General features: G+C 37.4%; 1 protein-coding gene across 3 annotated transcripts in view; it reads left to right on the forward strand.

The window, feature by feature from the left end:
• adgrl4 (adhesion G protein-coupled receptor L4) overlaps positions 1-13306 on the forward strand; it is a 33594-nt gene extending 20288 nt beyond the window's left edge. For 2 of the 3 annotated variants that reach the window (XM_057842316.1, XM_057842315.1), the window contains exons 10-16: positions 1750-1935; positions 2153-2356; positions 9094-9314; positions 9743-9809; positions 9894-9985; positions 10073-10241; positions 12797-13306. In XM_057842316.1, the coding sequence (XP_057698299.1) occupies positions 1750-1935; positions 2153-2356; positions 9094-9314; positions 9743-9809; positions 9894-9985; positions 10073-10241; positions 12797-12859 (1002 nt within the window). In that variant the 3' untranslated portion in view covers positions 12860-13306. The remainder of the gene's footprint in view (positions 1-1749; positions 1936-2152; positions 2357-9093; positions 9315-9742; positions 9810-9893; positions 9986-10072; positions 10242-12796) is intronic. The other variant, XM_057842317.1, reaches the window with a different exon arrangement.
• The last annotated feature ends 5035 nt before the right edge of the window (positions 13307-18341 follow it).

The raw sequence follows: 18341 nt of genomic DNA on the forward strand, positions 1-18341 counted from the left end.
CATTTAGAACAATATAGACAATGACATCCCACAAAAAGAGTAAGAATTGTTTGGACTCCTGTTAAAGAGGTGAAGTCTCAGTGTTTCCGTTTACATTTTTTTATGCACTAGTTGATGCCAGCAGCATTTGATGTCATTGCTTGTGATTTATTATTGATATTTATGTTATTTATTTATACGTTAATAAAGAATTTAGGTGTTCCAAAATGTTAGTCGACTAATCGTAAAAATAGTCGGCTGACTAATGGGGAGGAAATTAATCGTTTGGGACAGCCCTACTAGAGATATGTTTCGATTGTTATTTCTCATGATTCCATATTTTTTTTCCTCAGAAAGGAGTGATTCCATATATATTTCCCTGCACTTGTTCTATAATATTAAGATTTACTGACCACCAAAATGTTTTTTATTAATTTCTTTTAGTGTTTCTGAATGCTAAAGAGTTGTGCTTTTGAACTAATTCATTATTTTTTCAAGCTTTTTATCTGAGTTTGTTCTACATGATAAAATGTCTGAGTGAGTGCTCGTCCGAGAGTGGTGATTCCATACTTTTTGTTAGGGGTTGTATACTACTGTTACGATCGGGCTAACAGACAATTATGTGTTTTACATGAAAAAAATCACACTCCTATTTATCAAATGAGTTACAAATGTCAGTCACTACATTGACAAGGTTAGAAATAATAATTTCTTTTTCAGTTTTATTATTATTAGTAATCACATGATCTCGACCCCTTCGAACTCTTGTGGGCTCAGCTTGACTGTATAGTTAGCAAGAAGTGCCAATGAAGCCAATCTTAAGGACCGTTTACATGGTGACGCTCCGATAATACAACGCATACTGAGAATACAACACATTCCATGTTTGCATTTACATAGTTCCGTCTTGGTTGAGTCTCCATTCGAGCAATGTCACAATTCCGCGTAAAAACAATGTAGTATTCATGTCAGGCCCTAGGGGGCAGTGCAGTTTCATAAGGTGACAGCCAATGATGCACTTCCTTGACAACAACCTCCTCAGCCCGGAAGACAACATACCTGCCCACTCGAAGCAGTAGCTTCTGCGCATTTTTTTGTCTTTTGCTTCAAGAGGCACAAAAACGCGAACATAAAATATACTTTAATTAAAAATGTTATGAAAACAGTAAATTAAAGCCGACACTACACCATGATTGCTGTTTTGAATGTTTAGTAGCAGCGACTGCGCATGTCCAAAGTGATGTGTGCGAGTGCTGACATCATTGGACTGAGAGCATTCCATTCATATAGTTGAGGAGCAATCCCCGCAATCGAATTGTTCCGCTTTGGAGGCGGAAATAAAAAAATTTGCGTCTGTGCCTTCCGTTTTTGCCATCACCGTGTAAAGGCGAGGCCATTCCGCAACGCAATCGTTGCATCTTGGTGTCACAGCGTCACCATGTAAACAGCCCCTAATTCATGGGAGATGCTTCTGAGTGAAATTTCTACAGGTTACCTCAATAATTTAACGGCTAGCATGCCAAAGGTCTATTAACTCATTTGATGAATAAAGGTGTGCCATTATATGGCAAACACAATATTTTCTGGGTGATTAACCTCCTATATGAACGCACACATTTTCACTCGACGTGATTTACTGCTATACTTTTGTGGCATGACCCATTCTTGTCATTCTTTTTTTTCCCTCCGCTAGAAGGCAATACAAATTGTCCTCCAAATTTAATTCAACTATCCATCTTATTTGAAATTTTGTTTTCATCTCGTTCAAAGCCAGTCGACACCAAAGTTGATGTTACCAAGTGCGCCTTCTGGGAGTACACAACCAACACCCTGCAGGGTCACTGGGCCACGCACGGTTGCAAGACCGTCCACATCGACAGCAATGCGACCACATGCACTTGCAACCACCTTACACATTTTGCTATCCTCATGTCCTCGGGGAGAGCCAATGTAAGGGTACATTTGTTTATTATTGCATTTCATGTTCACAGCCCCCCAATTATTAGTTAAGGGTTGCACCACAGAATTTATCCACAGTTCATTCTTGGTTGTTTCATCTTTGATAAAAGGTGTGTTCACTTCTGAATCTCCCCAGAAACACATTTTGTTTTAAAAGCAAAAAAATACATATTAAACTGTGAATAAAGACCTTCAATTTATCTTTCCTTGTCAGTTCATCACCCACCAAACAGTCCTGACCCGCATCACCCAGCTGGGGATGATCATCTCTCTCATCTGTCTGTCCATGTGCATTTTCACCTTCTGGTTCTTCAGCGAGATCCAGAGCACCAGGACCACCATCCACAAGAATCTGTGCTGCAGTCTATTCATGGCCGAGTTCATCTTCCTGGTGGGGATCAACATGAACAAACACAAGGTGATGACGGAAAACTTTTAAATCAAGCATTCTCTAGTAAACTGACGTAAATGGCAACCTCTTACAACAATTCAAAATAAATACAAGTTAATCAGATCATAGCTACTTATGCACATGCGAGAGGGAAAACGAAAGGAAAAAATAGTATGGAAGTTCCATTTTTTTTTACCATTTATCCTGTTCAGGATCTCACGGAGCTGAAGCATACTCCATCTGACTTTGTGTGTGCAAGGCAAGATACACTCTAGTGAAGATGAGTATAAGGGAAGATAAAGAGATGGACAGCAATTCTCACATTCACAAAGCCTGAGTCAAAATTGAGCACACGCTGTCCTGTCAGGCGAATGAATTACTCTGCTATCATTGACTCAGTCGGGAATATCTGCTCGAAAATACAGTACGAACATTGGAACCTCAGAAGTCCAATAATTGAACATTGAACAGTTCTGAATATGATTCAAAATTCATGTAAAAATGTGATGCCACTTCAGAATCAATCTGAAAGAATTTCTTAAATCTTTGCTTCATTTATCCCCCTGTCTTTTGTGAGTTTTGGGGGTAAAACTCAGATGAGAGGATAAATATATATGGCGGAAAACAAACAGACTGAAAAAGCAGTTTCTGCTTTTGCACCCCTATTTAAAACAAACTGCTGTATTTTAAGCCAAAAGAACTGTTGTGTTTGATAGAGCAATATGTCTATATACTGCCATAGCAGATTCATGGCACATTAAGCCCCCAAACTATTTTTAATTTGTCCGTTTTACAATGAAAACCCCCGTTTACAGACGTCGCGCAACCGCTTTTGTTTAAACCCAGCCATAAAATGAAGGTACCGTATTTTTCGGACCATAAGTCGCACCTGAGTATAAGTCGCACCAGCCATATAATGCCCAACGAAGAGGAAAAAAACATATATAAGTCGCACCGGAGTATAAGTCGCCTTTTTGGGGGAAAGTTACTTGCTAAAATCCAACACATAGAACAGATATATTATCTTGAAAGGCAATGTAAGATAAAAATACAGTAGAGAACAACATGCTGAATAAGTGTGCAGTATGATAATGATACATGATGCGTGAACAACGAACTGCAAACGTGGCCGGTATGTTAACGTAACATAGCTATCGAGTTATTCAGATAACTATAGCATAAAGAACATGCTAACAAGTTTACCAAACCATCAGTGTCACTCCAAAACACCAAAATAACATTAGAAATTATATAATAATGTGTTAATAATTTCACACATAAGTCGCTCCAGAGTATAAGTCGCACCCCCAGCCAAACTACGAAAAAAACTGCAACTTATAGTCCGAAAAATTCAGTAATTAATTATATTTATTATTCAAAATGTCTGTCGTTTTTAACTTAGAATCATTAATTGATGTCTCATATTCCATTAAAAAAAAATACTTAAAAAAAATTATTCACTCACATATTTTAAACTTTTAAACTAACTATGTCACAATGAAAAAAATGGCGTCTGTAAAAAAGTCACGGATATCTACCTCATAACTATTGCTTAATTGAATTTTTTTTGTTACTCTCGCATTTTCTCCTATATGTTAGATGATAAATAATCGAGCCAAACAAAGAAAAACAGAAAAAAAAAGTTTAAAAGGGTAAACATATGAAAAAGAAAATCTCGACCACTCATTGATGTCAGCGATTTCTGCATCGCTACCCTTGTCATATTACCATGTTTCACCCATAAGATCCCCAAAAAATCCAGCTGTGGCCCTTCACAGCTGTGTCTTGACACTCAGCGATACATGCCACATGGAGTTTTTGGATCGAAACAAGGTAAGTACGCAATAATATCTCGTTAAAGTCATGGCGTCTGTAATTCTGCTCTAGCATGCTCTCACCTCCAGATAGGGTTTTGCTGTTTAAATGTTTTAAGATTTTAAATGCCCTCCTGTTCAAATTTTTATTCCCCCAGAAACTTGAGATTTTAAGCTTTTTAATGATGTATAACACGTGCATATTGGACAATTTCGAATTTGGATAAATTGGGGGTCTCAGAGCTGAACTTCAGGTCACCCAACTGTTTTCCGCCATATATATGATCTGTGGACAGTGGTAAGGATGAACGAGGTATAATTACACTGTTACTCATTTAGGTTTGTTGGATTAATTGTGTGCGCAAAACTAGTTTTAATAAAACATGCTTACAATTTTACCTGAGTATTAAGAAGAGGAAATGATTTTATTCAATTCCACTGAAATGCATCCCATCTGCAACTTGTATTTATATACCGTAATTTTCGCACTATAAGGCGCACCTGACTGCAAGCCGGCATCCACAAAATTTGACACCAAAACGGCCTTTGTCCATAGATAAGACGCACTGGACTATAAGTCACAGATATCGTCACTAAATTATGGGATATTTGCACCAACAGATATAGACCGGTAACACTTTATTTGACAGCGACTTCATAAGACTGTCATAACACCAAATGCACCATCATGAAGCTTTGAACCAATTGGCTGCAAAACTTCATTGCTTCAAGAAGCTTCATTTGGCCATCAATGTTCTCTTAGGCGAGACAGTCAACCTCTGCTGCCACCTGCTGTCAACACTGTTGTCGTCCAACATACCTGCAAGCATGCATTGCAGTGCTACAGATGTAATTAACAAATCAAAATTAATGTTCAATGCTAATTATTTCTTCAGTTACTGTTCTAGTTGTTTCATTAATTGCCAGTTATGGAATTTGGTAACACTTTATTTTACAGTGGCACCATAAGACTGTCACAAGACCATCATTATTATGACATGACACTGCCATGAGCATTAATGAATGCTTATGACATATGTAATTTTGTGTCATCCGGCAAATGATATCCCTTTTGAATGGATGTAAAAGATCCTAGCTGGACATAAATGGGGTTAGTGACATAATTCATAAACATAAACATTCATTAATGCCCATGATAATGTCATGTCATAATTATGATGGTCTTATGGCAGTCTTATGACGCCGCTGTCAAATGAAGTGTTACTTATTAACCCAAATAAATCAAATAAGTCACAGGATTCAAAATGAGGGAAAAAAGTAGCAGCTTATACATATACACCTGTATATTATCAATCACGGTGCATACTATAGGTATTATTTGTTAAAGGGATCCTCTATTTTTAAGACAAGTAATTCTTAAAAGATAAATGTTAGTATGAGTTATAATAATTTCATAAACTCCTCTTAATGTTTTTGTTTTACTGAAGTTTGTAAAATTATTTTAAGTGATAGGTCGCCATTCTTGTTACCTCGCAGTGCGTGACGTCACCGGGCCCGTTGCCGAAATTCCAGTGTGTCACTCGTTAGCTTTCCCAACATGTTGTCAGTTCTACCCTTCCTATTTGAACCAGATCTTAAAAGTGAAGAGCAGAAGAGCACTGTCGGTCGTTCACAAGATGAGTTTCAGGGAAAAATGTGTGCAGCAAATACCTGATAAGACAAAAGTTGGGCAAAACTGGTGATGCACTCGCTGCAAGTGAGTCTCAATGGCAACAGAGCAAGAGAGTGCTGTTGGGAACTCCGGTTTTATTAGCAGATATTCAAGGTAAGCATATTGCGTTTTCAAACTTATCCTAATATAATTATGTAGATTGTTAGCATCCAGAGCTGTCGTGTGCTTTACATACAGTGCCTTGCAAAAGTATTCGGCCCCCTTGAATCTTGCAACCTTTCGCCACATTTCAGGCTTCAAACATAAAGATATAAAATTTTAATTTTTTGTCAAGAATCAACAACAAGTGGGACACAATCGTGAAGTGGAACAACATTTATTGGATAATTTAAACTTTTTTAACAAATAAAAAACTGAAAAGTGGGGCGTGCAATATTATTCGGCCCCCTTGCGTTAATACTTTGTAGTGCCACCTTTTGCTCCAATTACAGCTGCAAGTCGCTTGGGGTATGTTTCTATCAGTTTTGCACATCTAGAGACTGACATTCTTGCCCATTCTTCCTTGCAAAACATCTCGAGCTCAGTGAGGTTGGATGGAGAGTGTTTATGAACAGCAGTCTTCAGCTCTTTCCACAGATTCTCGATTGGATTCAGGTCTGGACTTTGACTTGGCCATTCTAACACCTGGATATATTTATTTTTGAACCATTCCATTGTAGATTTGGCTTTATGTTTTGGATCATTGTCCTGTTGGAAGATAAATCTCCGTCCCAGTCTCAGGTCTTGTGCAGGTACCAACAGGTTTTCTTCCAGAATGTTCCTGTATTTGGCTGCATTCATCTTCCCGTCAGTTTTAACCATCTTCCCTGTCCCTGCTGAAGAAAAGCAGGCCCAAACCATGATGCTGCCACCACCATGTTTGACAGTGGGGATGGTGTGTTCAGGGTGATGAGCTGTGTTGCTTTTACAGAGCCAAACATATCGTTTTGCATTGTGGCCAAAAAGTTCAATTTTGGTTTCATCTGACCAGAGCACCTTCTTCCACATGTTTGGTGTGTCTCCCAGGTGGCTTGTGGCAAACTTTAAACGAGACTTTTTATGGATATCTTTGAGAAATGGCTTTCTTCTTGCCACTCTTCCATAAAGGCCAGATTTGTGCAGTGTACGACTGATTGTTGTCCTATGGACAGACTCTCCCACCTCAGCTGTAGATCTCTGCAGTTCATCCAGAGTGATCATGGGCCTCTTGGCTGCATCTCTGATCAGTTTTCTCCTTGTTTGAGAAGAAAGTTTGGAAGGACGGCCGGGTCTTGGTAGATCTGCAGTGGTCTGATGCTCCTTCCATTTCAATATGATGGCTTGCACAGTGCTCCTTGAGATGTTTAAAGCTTGGGAAATCTTTTTGTATCCAAATCCGGCTTTAAACCTCTCCACAACAGTATCTCGGACCTGCCTGGTGTGTTCCTTGGTTTTCATAATGCTCTCTGCACTTTAAACAGAACCCTGAGACTATCACAGAGCAGGTGCATTTATACGGAGACTTGATTACACACATTTGGATTCTATTTATCATCATCGGTCATTTAGGACAACATTGGATCATTCAGAGATCCTCACTGAACTTCTGGAGTGAGTTTGCTGCACTGAAAGTAAAGGGGCCGAATAATATTGCACGCCCCCCTTTTCAGTTTTTTATTTGTTAAAAAAGTTTCAATTATCCAATAAATGTTGTTCCACTTCACGACTGTGTCCCACTTGTTGTTGATTCTTGACAAAAAAATTAAATTTCATATCTTTATTTTTGAAGCCTGAAATGTGGCGAAAGGTTGCAAGATTCAAGGGGGCCGAATACTTTTGCAAGGCACTGTACAGTACAGGCCAAGGAGCTTCCACTTATGCACTTTTATTCACAAAAAATAATATTTCCACCTTGACCACTCTTCACTCGAGAGCTCAGCAGTACGCTAACACGCATTCCCTGACGAACTCCAACATTGTTGTAAGGTCCCCATCAGAGTCACTGTCGTCACTGTAGCGTGCCATAATGCTTTAATTATTTAGTATTATTTGGGGAAAACTCCCACGAAGAACAGTCAACAAAAAAGATACCAATAATAATCCAAATCCACGTTTTTTACTCACTCGAAGATCCAGGAATTACACCGATCCCATGGCAACGTTGCAGCCGCGATCAGGCCATCGATTCCACAAAATAGACTGATCCGAAAAGCCGCTGTGGGACCGACGAATCAAAAAAATAGACAGATCCGAAACCAATATTGCAGACGCGGTGGGACCGTCGGATCCAGAAAATAGACGTATCCCTTATTTGACTGAGGATCCAGGAAAAATGTTCGGGCGCCAGTTGTAACGCGTGGTGGGTAGGATACATGCATACAGGGAGCAAAAATGGGTAGAAGCTTCCACTTATGCACATTTATTCACTAAAAATAATAATTCCACCTTGACCACTGACTTCACTCCCCTTGTTTCCATTTGACTGGAAATTGTATCCAAAAGCAGCACATCGTGGCATTTTCCTTCAGGAGTTTAGGCAGCAATAAGCAATTGTTGAACACGCTACACATTTGGAAAGATCCCAATTATGTCATCACTGCGAGCCTGCAAACCATAGCGCCAACTAACGGTCAAAATATGTACTAAATACTATAAAATATTGCCATTGATTTAACATTTTATGTGTTTCTAACATCATATTTTAGTACAAGAGAACAATTGTGGTTTATTAGAGCCTACATGTATTTAAGTTAGAGGATCACTTCAAGTGTTCTGTCACATGCTTACACCAATCCAATCTGTTTATATCTGTGACCGATAACACAAAAAAACTTTCAGAATATTTTACTTTCAGTTCTGAACAAAATAGAGTTTGGCCTAAGAGGTTTTATTGTTTATTCTGTTTCAACACTTTCAAAATAAGGAAAAGGAAGGAAGACATAATAAACATGCTAATATCTCTCTTGTAGCTTGTTTGGTCTGAGAACAATGAGTTTATTTTCCTTTTAGTGATGATTTAACATGCCATTCAAAATGGAGCCTCATATTCAACTCTGTGGGCACACAGTTTTTTGCGCATATGAAAGTCACCTCATTGGTTTTGAACATTTGTATCTATCACTTTTATTGTCTCGTTATGAAGCAATGTAATTTAAGTTTTATGGTTACTTGGTTGTGGTGCCCGGAATGTGTGGTACTAACATGAATATCAACATTTAGAAACACTTTTATATGTTTTTCAGGTCGCTCAAATGGCCTTTCATTTGAAATATTCTCTCTCTCTTTTTGTTTCCTGGCAGATCTTTTGCTCGGTTATTGCGGGGCTGCTTCACTATTTCTTCCTAGCAGCTTTTGCCTGGATGTGCATCGAGGGCATCCATCTGTACTTAATAGTGGTTGGCGTCATCTACAACAAAGGCTTCCTGCACCGTAACTTTTACATCTTTGGTTATGGAAGCCCGGCAGTGGTCGTGGCCATTTCAGCAACGCTAGGCTCCAAGTATTATGGCACTGATAAAATGTGAGCATGTATATTTTCTTATTTTATTTGATGACGCACTGTAGAAGAAAGTGCAAAGATAAAGGTTTGCGCAAAGACCTTCACTACAACTCAAATGACACATTTTCCTGGGGAAATAAGTGGCTGCTCGGGCCATAAAGGAAATAGAATATTTTTCCAGTGCAGTCCTGAAAAATAAATGCATGGTTGTTGCTTGCAATTTCTAAACTGACTTGTAAGTGACAGAGGACAAATTTATTTACGAAGAAGAGCATGTATATTTGCATTTGCGTGTGTATTTGTGTGGGGGTGGTGGTGTTGAGTTCTGACCCAAACAAAGCTCTATTGATTCAGATCAGGAGAGATACAAGCTGACGTCCAATGATAAAAGGGAGGCAAAATTCAATTAATCAAGGTTGCTAAGTGGGACAAGATGTTTTGTATTTTAGGTGTTGGTTGAGCACAGAGAATCACTTCATATGGAGCTTTATTGGACCCGCCTGTTTGATCATTCTGGTAAGCTATTTAAGTAAGCAGCAAGGACGTATTCTAACTAAAATGGACAGAAATTGGCATGTTATTGTTTTGATCTCCACTCAGGTGAATCTGCTAGCCTTTGGAGTGATCATCTACAGAGTGTACCGGCACACGGTGGTGAAGAAGCCTGAAATAAGCCACTATGAGAACATCAGGTGGGCTCTACAGTTCTTTGCTGGGCTTGTGTTATAAAAGTTTGTCAAATAGCAATCAGTGGGATTTTGTCGTTTGTCTTTGGTAAGGTCATGTGCCCGTGGAGCCATAGCGTTGCTCTTTGTGCTAGGCGCCACTTGGACCTTCGGGGTGCTGCACATACTCTACGAAAGCACGCTGACCGCGTATCTGTTCACCATCACCAATGCCTTCCAGGGCATGTTCATTTTCATCTTTCTTTGTGTGCTCTCCAGAAAGGTATATGGTCACATTAATTTGTTTATCTTGCATTTGTGTGAAACAAAGAGTCTTAGAGAGCCTATTCAGACACACAAACAGAATGTATACCCAAAATACTCCACCATAGACTTCATAATGATATTGACGGGACACGGGGCACGGGGCCGATTAATAGGGGGCGTGCATTGTTGGCGTGGCCATCAAAGCTGACCGAGTGGAATCACAGACAAAGAACTTTTTCTGTTGAAAACTTTTATGAATAAATGCTTAAATCCCTGAATTCCTTATAGATATGGATGTAAACCAGTCTCGATTATAGGTTAACAGGAAAAAAAAAGTGCAATTACCATTTATTTTACGTAAATATGTCAAATGTGCTGCTAGCCTTTAAGTCGCTGTGATGTCCCCTTGTCACCACAGAGCTTTTTACGTTGAAATTCTTGTGAATATATGCTTAAATCCCTGAATTCTTTATAGATATGGACGTAAAAGTCTCGATGCGTGGTTAAAAGCAAAAAAAAACAACAACAACAAAAAACGGGCATTTAGCATTTATTTTACATAAATATGTCGAATGCGTTGCGAGTCTTTAAGTCACTGTGGCGCCGCCTTGTCACAACAAAGAGCCTTTTTCGTTGAAATTCTTGTGAATGAATGCTTAAATCCCTGAATTCTTTATAGGTATATTTTCATACAGAAAATAATTACAGTACATCTGAAACAAATGATTATAACAATATATTTGAGAGAAAAAGCATGTTATTTTGCCTCATTCAAATCTTAATATCTGAACATTTAGACATGTAAACTAAAGTGCAATCACATTCATAAATGAATGGCTTCTGGTTTTTGAAATGTAAATAAACCAATCTATTGTGATAAAACAACAAAATTGCAATAACTGCATTAACCATCAAAGTGAGGTCTAACTGTAACTGTAGTCTTGAAACAAATCAGAATAAGGAAAATCATTGCAATAAAATAATGCAAACTGGTTAAACTTGAGAGTAGCTGAGATCTGTCATGACAGAACATTACTCCTTCACTTCATTGATATCTGATGCCATCTAGCGTCGTGAATGGGTATAATGTCTGAACCCCGAATATAAGACGACTCCCACTATTTCAGTCTTATTTCAATGCAAAAAAAACCGTCCTATATTCGGGCCAATACGGTATGTCGAATCTGATGCTTGTCTTTAAGTCACTGTGGCGCCTCCTTGTCACCACAAAAAGCTTTTTATGTTAAAAATGATAGATAGATATGGACGTAAAACAGTCTCGATTCTTGGTTAAAAGCAAAAAAAAAAAAAAACAAAAAAAAAACAGGCAGTTATCCTTTATTTTACGTAAATATTGCAAATTATAACGCCAATGCCGTTGCAGCTAATTTCTCCCATTGATTTTTTTTTCCCACAATGTTTCAAAATGCACGCATGGTATGAGAAATATAATAATTACTTTGAATCCTTGAACAAATCACTCCTGAGACAATCATTCCTGTTTGTGTGCGGTACAGCTTTCGTACTTTTCCAACCTAAATCCGACGTTTAGATCGCTGTGTGCGTGTGTTTAAGAATAACTCCTCTTGATGCTGGATGTGGGCAGGCCCCCTACTTGAAGGCGTGGCGCAGTGTGTGACAGTGGTGAGCCGTCAATATAATTATGAAGTCTATGACTCCACTCCAAGTTGGGACTCCACTCCAAGTTGAGTGCGCGTTAGAGGTAAGATCTTAAGCCCGAACCTGACCCGACCTGAATATCAGGCCGGGTTGGGCCTAAAATGTCAATTATTACGTTCGGGTCGGGCCGGGCTTCTTTCTCGCTAAGTTTTTTGTAGTAAATATATATTCATATACAGTATGTAAACTAAAACAATGTATGGATGTTAAACTAAGGAATACTTGTTAAAAAAAAGTAAATAATTTGGATGAAACAGAGAAGGCGCTGGTTGGGAATTGCGAACAGGAGCCGCGCAGAGCCTCTCCTTGTCAGAGAGGCGCACCTATGCCTATTAATTGCACAATCTTCGTCTCTACCGTGTTTTCGGATGTCAGGCATATGTGTAGGTGTCAAGCTGTCGCCAGCTCCCGGTCAGTACGAAAACATATTATTGCCGGTGACAACTTCCGGTAACTATAAACAAATATACGGACCATTTTTCGATTTTTGTCTCGTGTTAAATTCTATTTTGGTTAAAGAATTAAAAAATTAAAAATCAAACTATTTTGGGACTTTTACTTACTTGTTCCAGATAAGAAACAAGAAAATCAAGCTGTATTTCAATTTTTATTTTTCCGTTTTAAAACGAAAAACAAATAACCAGCCATTTTTCTGTTTTTCAAACCCATTTCAAAACGTTATATCCAATTAGCAAAGAGACACGGACCTCAAAATTTACCAGAGTGAATTTCTATGAGTGTTCCTTAGAATATATCACTAACAATATTGTTGTGCAATATGTTAATTTTTGGAAACTGGAGTGAGCATTGTTCTAGAAAGTATTCAATATTTTTCCCTCTACTGTAACTGAATTATAATTCTTTGGGGGGAATTTGTTTTGTTCTCTCCAGGTTCAAGAGGAATACTACAGGCTTTTTAAAAATGTGCCATGTTGTTTTGAATTCTTCAGATGAAGTCATGCACTTGATCAAAGTGAAAAATAATATTCAAGACCACAATACAGATTTTAAGTGAATGTGAACAGTAGTGCTAAAATATCTCATTCCATACAATGTATCTGTTAATATATCTGTTTTGTTGCATGAGATGAACAATGCCAACCATTTTTTCTTGAGTATCCCTGCAATCAACTTACATTTACCTTTTGTTTTGTTTTGTTTTGTTTTGTTTTGTTTTGTTTTGTTTTGTTTTGTTTTGTTTTGTTTTGTTTTGTTTTGTTTTGTTTTGTTTTGTTTTGTTTTGTTTTGTTTTGTTTTGTTTTGTTTTGTTTTGTTTTGTTTTGTTTTGTTTTGTTTTGTTTTAATTTCATGTCTGTTGTACCTTAAATAGCAGAACTGGCCTGCACTTAGCCGACACTTGTTTCTAAATGTTAAATTAATTATAAAAATGAAATTAGCAAACAGACTCTGACTCGTTTGTCCAAATTTATTGTGGGCTGTGAAACTCTTGTTACTGTTAAATGCGCTTCATTGGGAAATAATGACTAATGGCGCTCTCTAGTGGACAGAAAAGTCAATACTACTAAAAGTGCACCTCAGTCAAATTTCTGTCGTTTACTTTTGTTTACATATTTGCGCGATAGGAGCAGTTTTCTAATATTTTGATGATTAACAAAATAATAATTTGGGTGCAACTTAATTGTGTAAGTGTGGTGAATCCGTTTTTTTTCCCTCGCATTTTTGTACTTTTATGGCTGTTGTCATTCAAACTTCATAATGCTACTTCATACTGTAAAGTGTCAAAATGCATCGGCTAGTGTTGAGTAATTTTACTGTGTTCCTTATTTTCTTTTATTCCTGTGTTTTAAGACACATGCATACAGGGCCATATACTCATGTTTTATCACACAGGGACTCAATATGTTATCTCAATAAATTACACTGGAGTAATTATTGAATAATATTATCATAATACTTTATTACCAGGGGCAAGAGGCGATATGATTTGACAATTTACCCGTGGAAATGTGACAATGATTCACACTATGCTTCAATATTGTCTACATTACGTCACTAGATGGCAGTACTATCCTGAGTAACTGCACTTGCGGAATGACAAGAGTCCCTCACCATGTGTACTGACTGCCAGATTCATATTGATATTCCTTTTAAAGTCAATTATATTGGCATTTCAGTGACAAACAAAGCAATATATGGGATGAATGTGTTATCTTGCACAGATAAGGCATAGTCATTTGATCATAAAGACCATTTCTACTGTAGAGTCTTGTGCGTGTTTAATCCTTTCGTCATGAATTATAAATGAAATGAATAAGCCATATATGACAAAAATGTAATAAGGAAAAGTACAATTTACGCAACCCATCTTATAAACAGCTTATTAATAAAGAATGATGTCTTTATAAGCTGCATCACTGTTCTAAAAAGCATTTTTTTCTACTGAACATTTTTTTGTTTTGTTTTGTGAGTAAATATTGCCACATCGAAAAATGGACTTCTACCTTAGACTTCTGTGACTGTTCTGTAATAAAATCAAATCATTGGTTTGAGGGTGCATATTGCTTAAACATATCTATTGCGGGTATTTTTCTGGTATTTTCTGGTTGAGTTTCGAAAGTTATGGGTCATATTTAGGGTAGAAAATATATTTTGGGGTTTCTTTTTACATCACAATAATTGGCACTTGAACAAGTGTGTGCAGACCTTTTGTATCTACCAAGATTAATTTGGGAACGGATAGCTTTCCCTGCCTTGTTAGAGTTAAGCCAAAAGTACTGGCACTTAAACAGTTCAGCATGTGCATTCTTGTTTCAAGGTCAAATGTAGTTCAGCCATAATTAACTTTCTATATTCTGTATAAGATACAGTGTTGTTAATCTTACTTTTGAAAAGTAATTAGTTGAAGTTACAAATTACTTCTCCCAAAATTAATTGCGTTATTAACTCAGTTACCGCACTGTAAGAGTAATTAGTTACTCAGCAAAGTAACTGACGTTACTTTTTATGTTCTACACATTATTACATTATACATTCTGTAACATCTTTCATATCAAAGATGTTTATTTTACTGATTGAAATGAACTGATTTTTTTAAAAATTAAAATTTAAAAGTAAAAAAACAGGTCAGACTTTTTACATTTTGTTTTGATTAAAAAACATCTCACAAGGTTCATGGATACTGTCCATCATTCAAGAAAACTTTAGCGTGACTATTTTTGATAATTAAAAAAAGAAAAAAAAACTAGACCCCATAAAGGCCGCACTATTAACTTTTTCAGTGCCATTGACATTGATAGATGTATCCATCTTTATGGATACATAATTAAAGGAGAGTTAAGAGCAAGTTCTATTTTTTCTAATTAAAAAAAAATTATATACGTTTTATCGTGTAGCGTCTTCAAAGACAACACCACCTTGGTGATAACAATGCATACTCAGCAGCAGAACAATACATTAGTTTCCAATTAATTGTACCCACCTGGACGCCATGAACTGTAAGGAAAAAAAATGTTGCCGAGGGTTTAAGATGATGCTCGCTATGCTAAATGCTAATGCTAACGAGAAAGCGAATGCTATGATAACGATCCGAGCTACCTCACTCATCTCGTTTGCAATGGCGTCACCTCCCCCTTCCCTACTTCCCCCTCCCGCTTTGCGCTCTCATGGGCAGTTGTGACAAAATTAGACAACTCGCTCTTCATTCGTCCAAAATGTAGTACACGCCCCTACACATCCTCAATAAAGGTAACGGCGTTGCAAAAAAGGGGGAAATAATTAATTAGATTATTCACTACTGAAAAATATAACACCGTTATTAACAACACTGATAAGATATACTGGAATGTGAATAAAAAACAGGCCCTATAAATGGTAATCAGCATAGGTGGATAGAGTAGCCAAAAATTGTACTCAAGTAAGAGTTACTGTAAGTGTTACTTCAAAATAATATTAACCAAGTACAAGTAGTCATCAAAAAAATGTGCTTAATTACATTTTTTTAAAGTTAATTTCTATGTAAAATGTGTAACATGTTCTGGGTATATTGCTTATATATTTTTTCCTCACCACAACTTCAGCTCTATGAACTGTTTATTACACTATAGCCTATCAATTCACCACAGTAGGCCGAAAAATGCACCAAAGTAATAAAATTTCAAAGCATCCCAAGAGCATGAACGCCCTCTAGTGTACACTCATTCACGCATAAGTCATTTTTCTATGATGAAATTAGAACAAAAATTTCTGATTTCTGATTTCTGTGATCTATCAGTGCCAAATAAACTCTGGGAGGGATTTTGAAATACGTGCTTATAATAAATTTTAATGACACACCCGATGTGAAATGATTTAGTTTTTACGCCCCTTTAAAGATACCCTGTGATTTAATATGTGGGTGTGATAATAGGACTTGTGACTGAAAGTTTGTCTGCGTTCATGTGACTATTTTTACCTCTGATGAGTGGAATTGAATCATGTGATTAATGTTGCTACGTCTCATCGGTAAAATAAAATCACAAATATATAGTATATGTAGAATAAAGAGGAAGATACGAATAGTGTAGCCTATAGTAGTGGAGTAACGGTAGCTTTTCCTCACACATTTACTCAAGTAAAAGTACAACGAATGGTGTGATAAAACTAGTCTTAGAAGTTTGTTTTTTTTAAAAAGATACTCAAGTAATTGTAACGGAATACATGTAATGCGTTACTACAGTGGTATGAAATAGTATCTGAACCTTTTGGAATTTCTCACATTTCTGCATAAAATCACCATCAAATGTGATCTGATCTTTTTTTAAAATCACACAAATGAAAAAACAGTGTCTGCTTTAACTAAAACCATCCAAACATTTATAGGTTTTCAAATTGTATTGAGGACAGTATGCAAACAATGACAGAAGGGGGAAAATAAGTATATGAACCATCACATTTAATATTTTGTGCCCCCCCCCCCCCCCCCCCTTTGGCAGCAATAACTTCAACCAGATGCTTCCTGTAGCTGAAGATCAGTCTGACACATCGATCAGGACTAATCCTAGTCCGTTCTTCTCGACAAAACTGCTGTAGTTCAGTCAGATTCCTGGGATGTCTGGCATGAATCGCTGTCTTTAGGTCATGCCGCAGCATCTCACCGGGCCACCCCAGAACGTGTATTTTGTTCTTCTGAAACCATTCTGAAGTTGATTTACTTCTGTGTTTTGGATCATTGTTTTGTTGCAGCATCTTCTTTTTAGCTTCAACTGTCTGACAGACGGCCTCAGGTTTTCCTGCAAAACATCCTGATAAACTTTTGAATTCATACTTCCATTATTGATTGCGAGTTGTCCATGCCCTGAGATAGCAAAACAGCCCCAAATCATGATGCTCCCTCCACCATGCTTCACGGTGGGGATGAGGTGTTGATTTTGGTGAGCGGTTCCATTTTTCCTCCGCACTAGGCGTTATGTTTGACTCCCAAACAATTCAACTTTGGTTTCATCAGTTCACAAAATATTTTGCCAAAACATCTGTGGAGTTTCCAAGTGCCTTTTCGCGAACATCAAACGAGCAACAATGCTTTTTTTTTTTGACAGTAGTGGCTTTCGCCATGGCCATGTAGTTCTCCCATGAGCACCATTATTGGCTTTAGTTTTACTTATAGTTGATGTGTGCACAGAGATATTGGACTGTATCAGTTATTTCTGTAAGTCTTTAGCAGACACTCTAGGGTTATTTTTTACCTCTATGAGTTATCTGCGCTGAACTCTTGGTATCATCTTTGGTGGACGGCCACTCCTTAGGAGAGAAGCAACAATGCTAAATGCTTCCCATTTGTAGACAACTTCTCTGACTGTCGATTGTTGTACATCCAGACTTTTAGAGATGGTTTTGTATCCTTTCCAAGATTTATACAAATCAACAATCCTTGATCACAGGTCTTCAGACAGCTCTTTTGACCGAGCCATGATGCACATCAGACAATGCTTCATGCATCAAGACATTTCTTACCAGGTGTGTTTTTTTATAGTGGGCAGGGCAGCTTTAAACCTCTCATCAGTGATTAGGCACACACCTGATTTAAAATGTAAAGATCAGATCACATTAGATGTGATCTTATGCAGAAATGTAAGAAATTCCAAAAGATTCAGACACTTTTTCATACCACTGTATCCAGCTCCAGTAATTAGTAATGTGCAAAATAATTTTACGCCATTCTAAACAGCTAGTCTGATAAAAAATATTTTTATGTTTCATAACTTTGTAAAAGATTGCATGTTGTATTTATCTATAAGAGCAGCTATTTATCATACTCCTGCGATTGTTGATGATAATCTGTCTCTATCATCATGTCATTCTGACAATGTCAGTGTGACTGTGTTGCAGCCAAGTCAGTGTTGACTTTACATTGATGTTGACTGGCTAAAAAGCGCTTATGACCTGTTCACATGGGTCATAACAACTAGGTTTTTCTAATCAAACAAACTCAACTATTTAA

The sequence above is a fragment of the Corythoichthys intestinalis genome, chromosome 7 (assembly GCF_030265065.1).
Source record: "Corythoichthys intestinalis isolate RoL2023-P3 chromosome 7, ASM3026506v1, whole genome shotgun sequence".
Lineage (NCBI taxonomy): Eukaryota > Metazoa > Chordata > Actinopteri > Syngnathiformes > Syngnathidae > Corythoichthys > Corythoichthys intestinalis.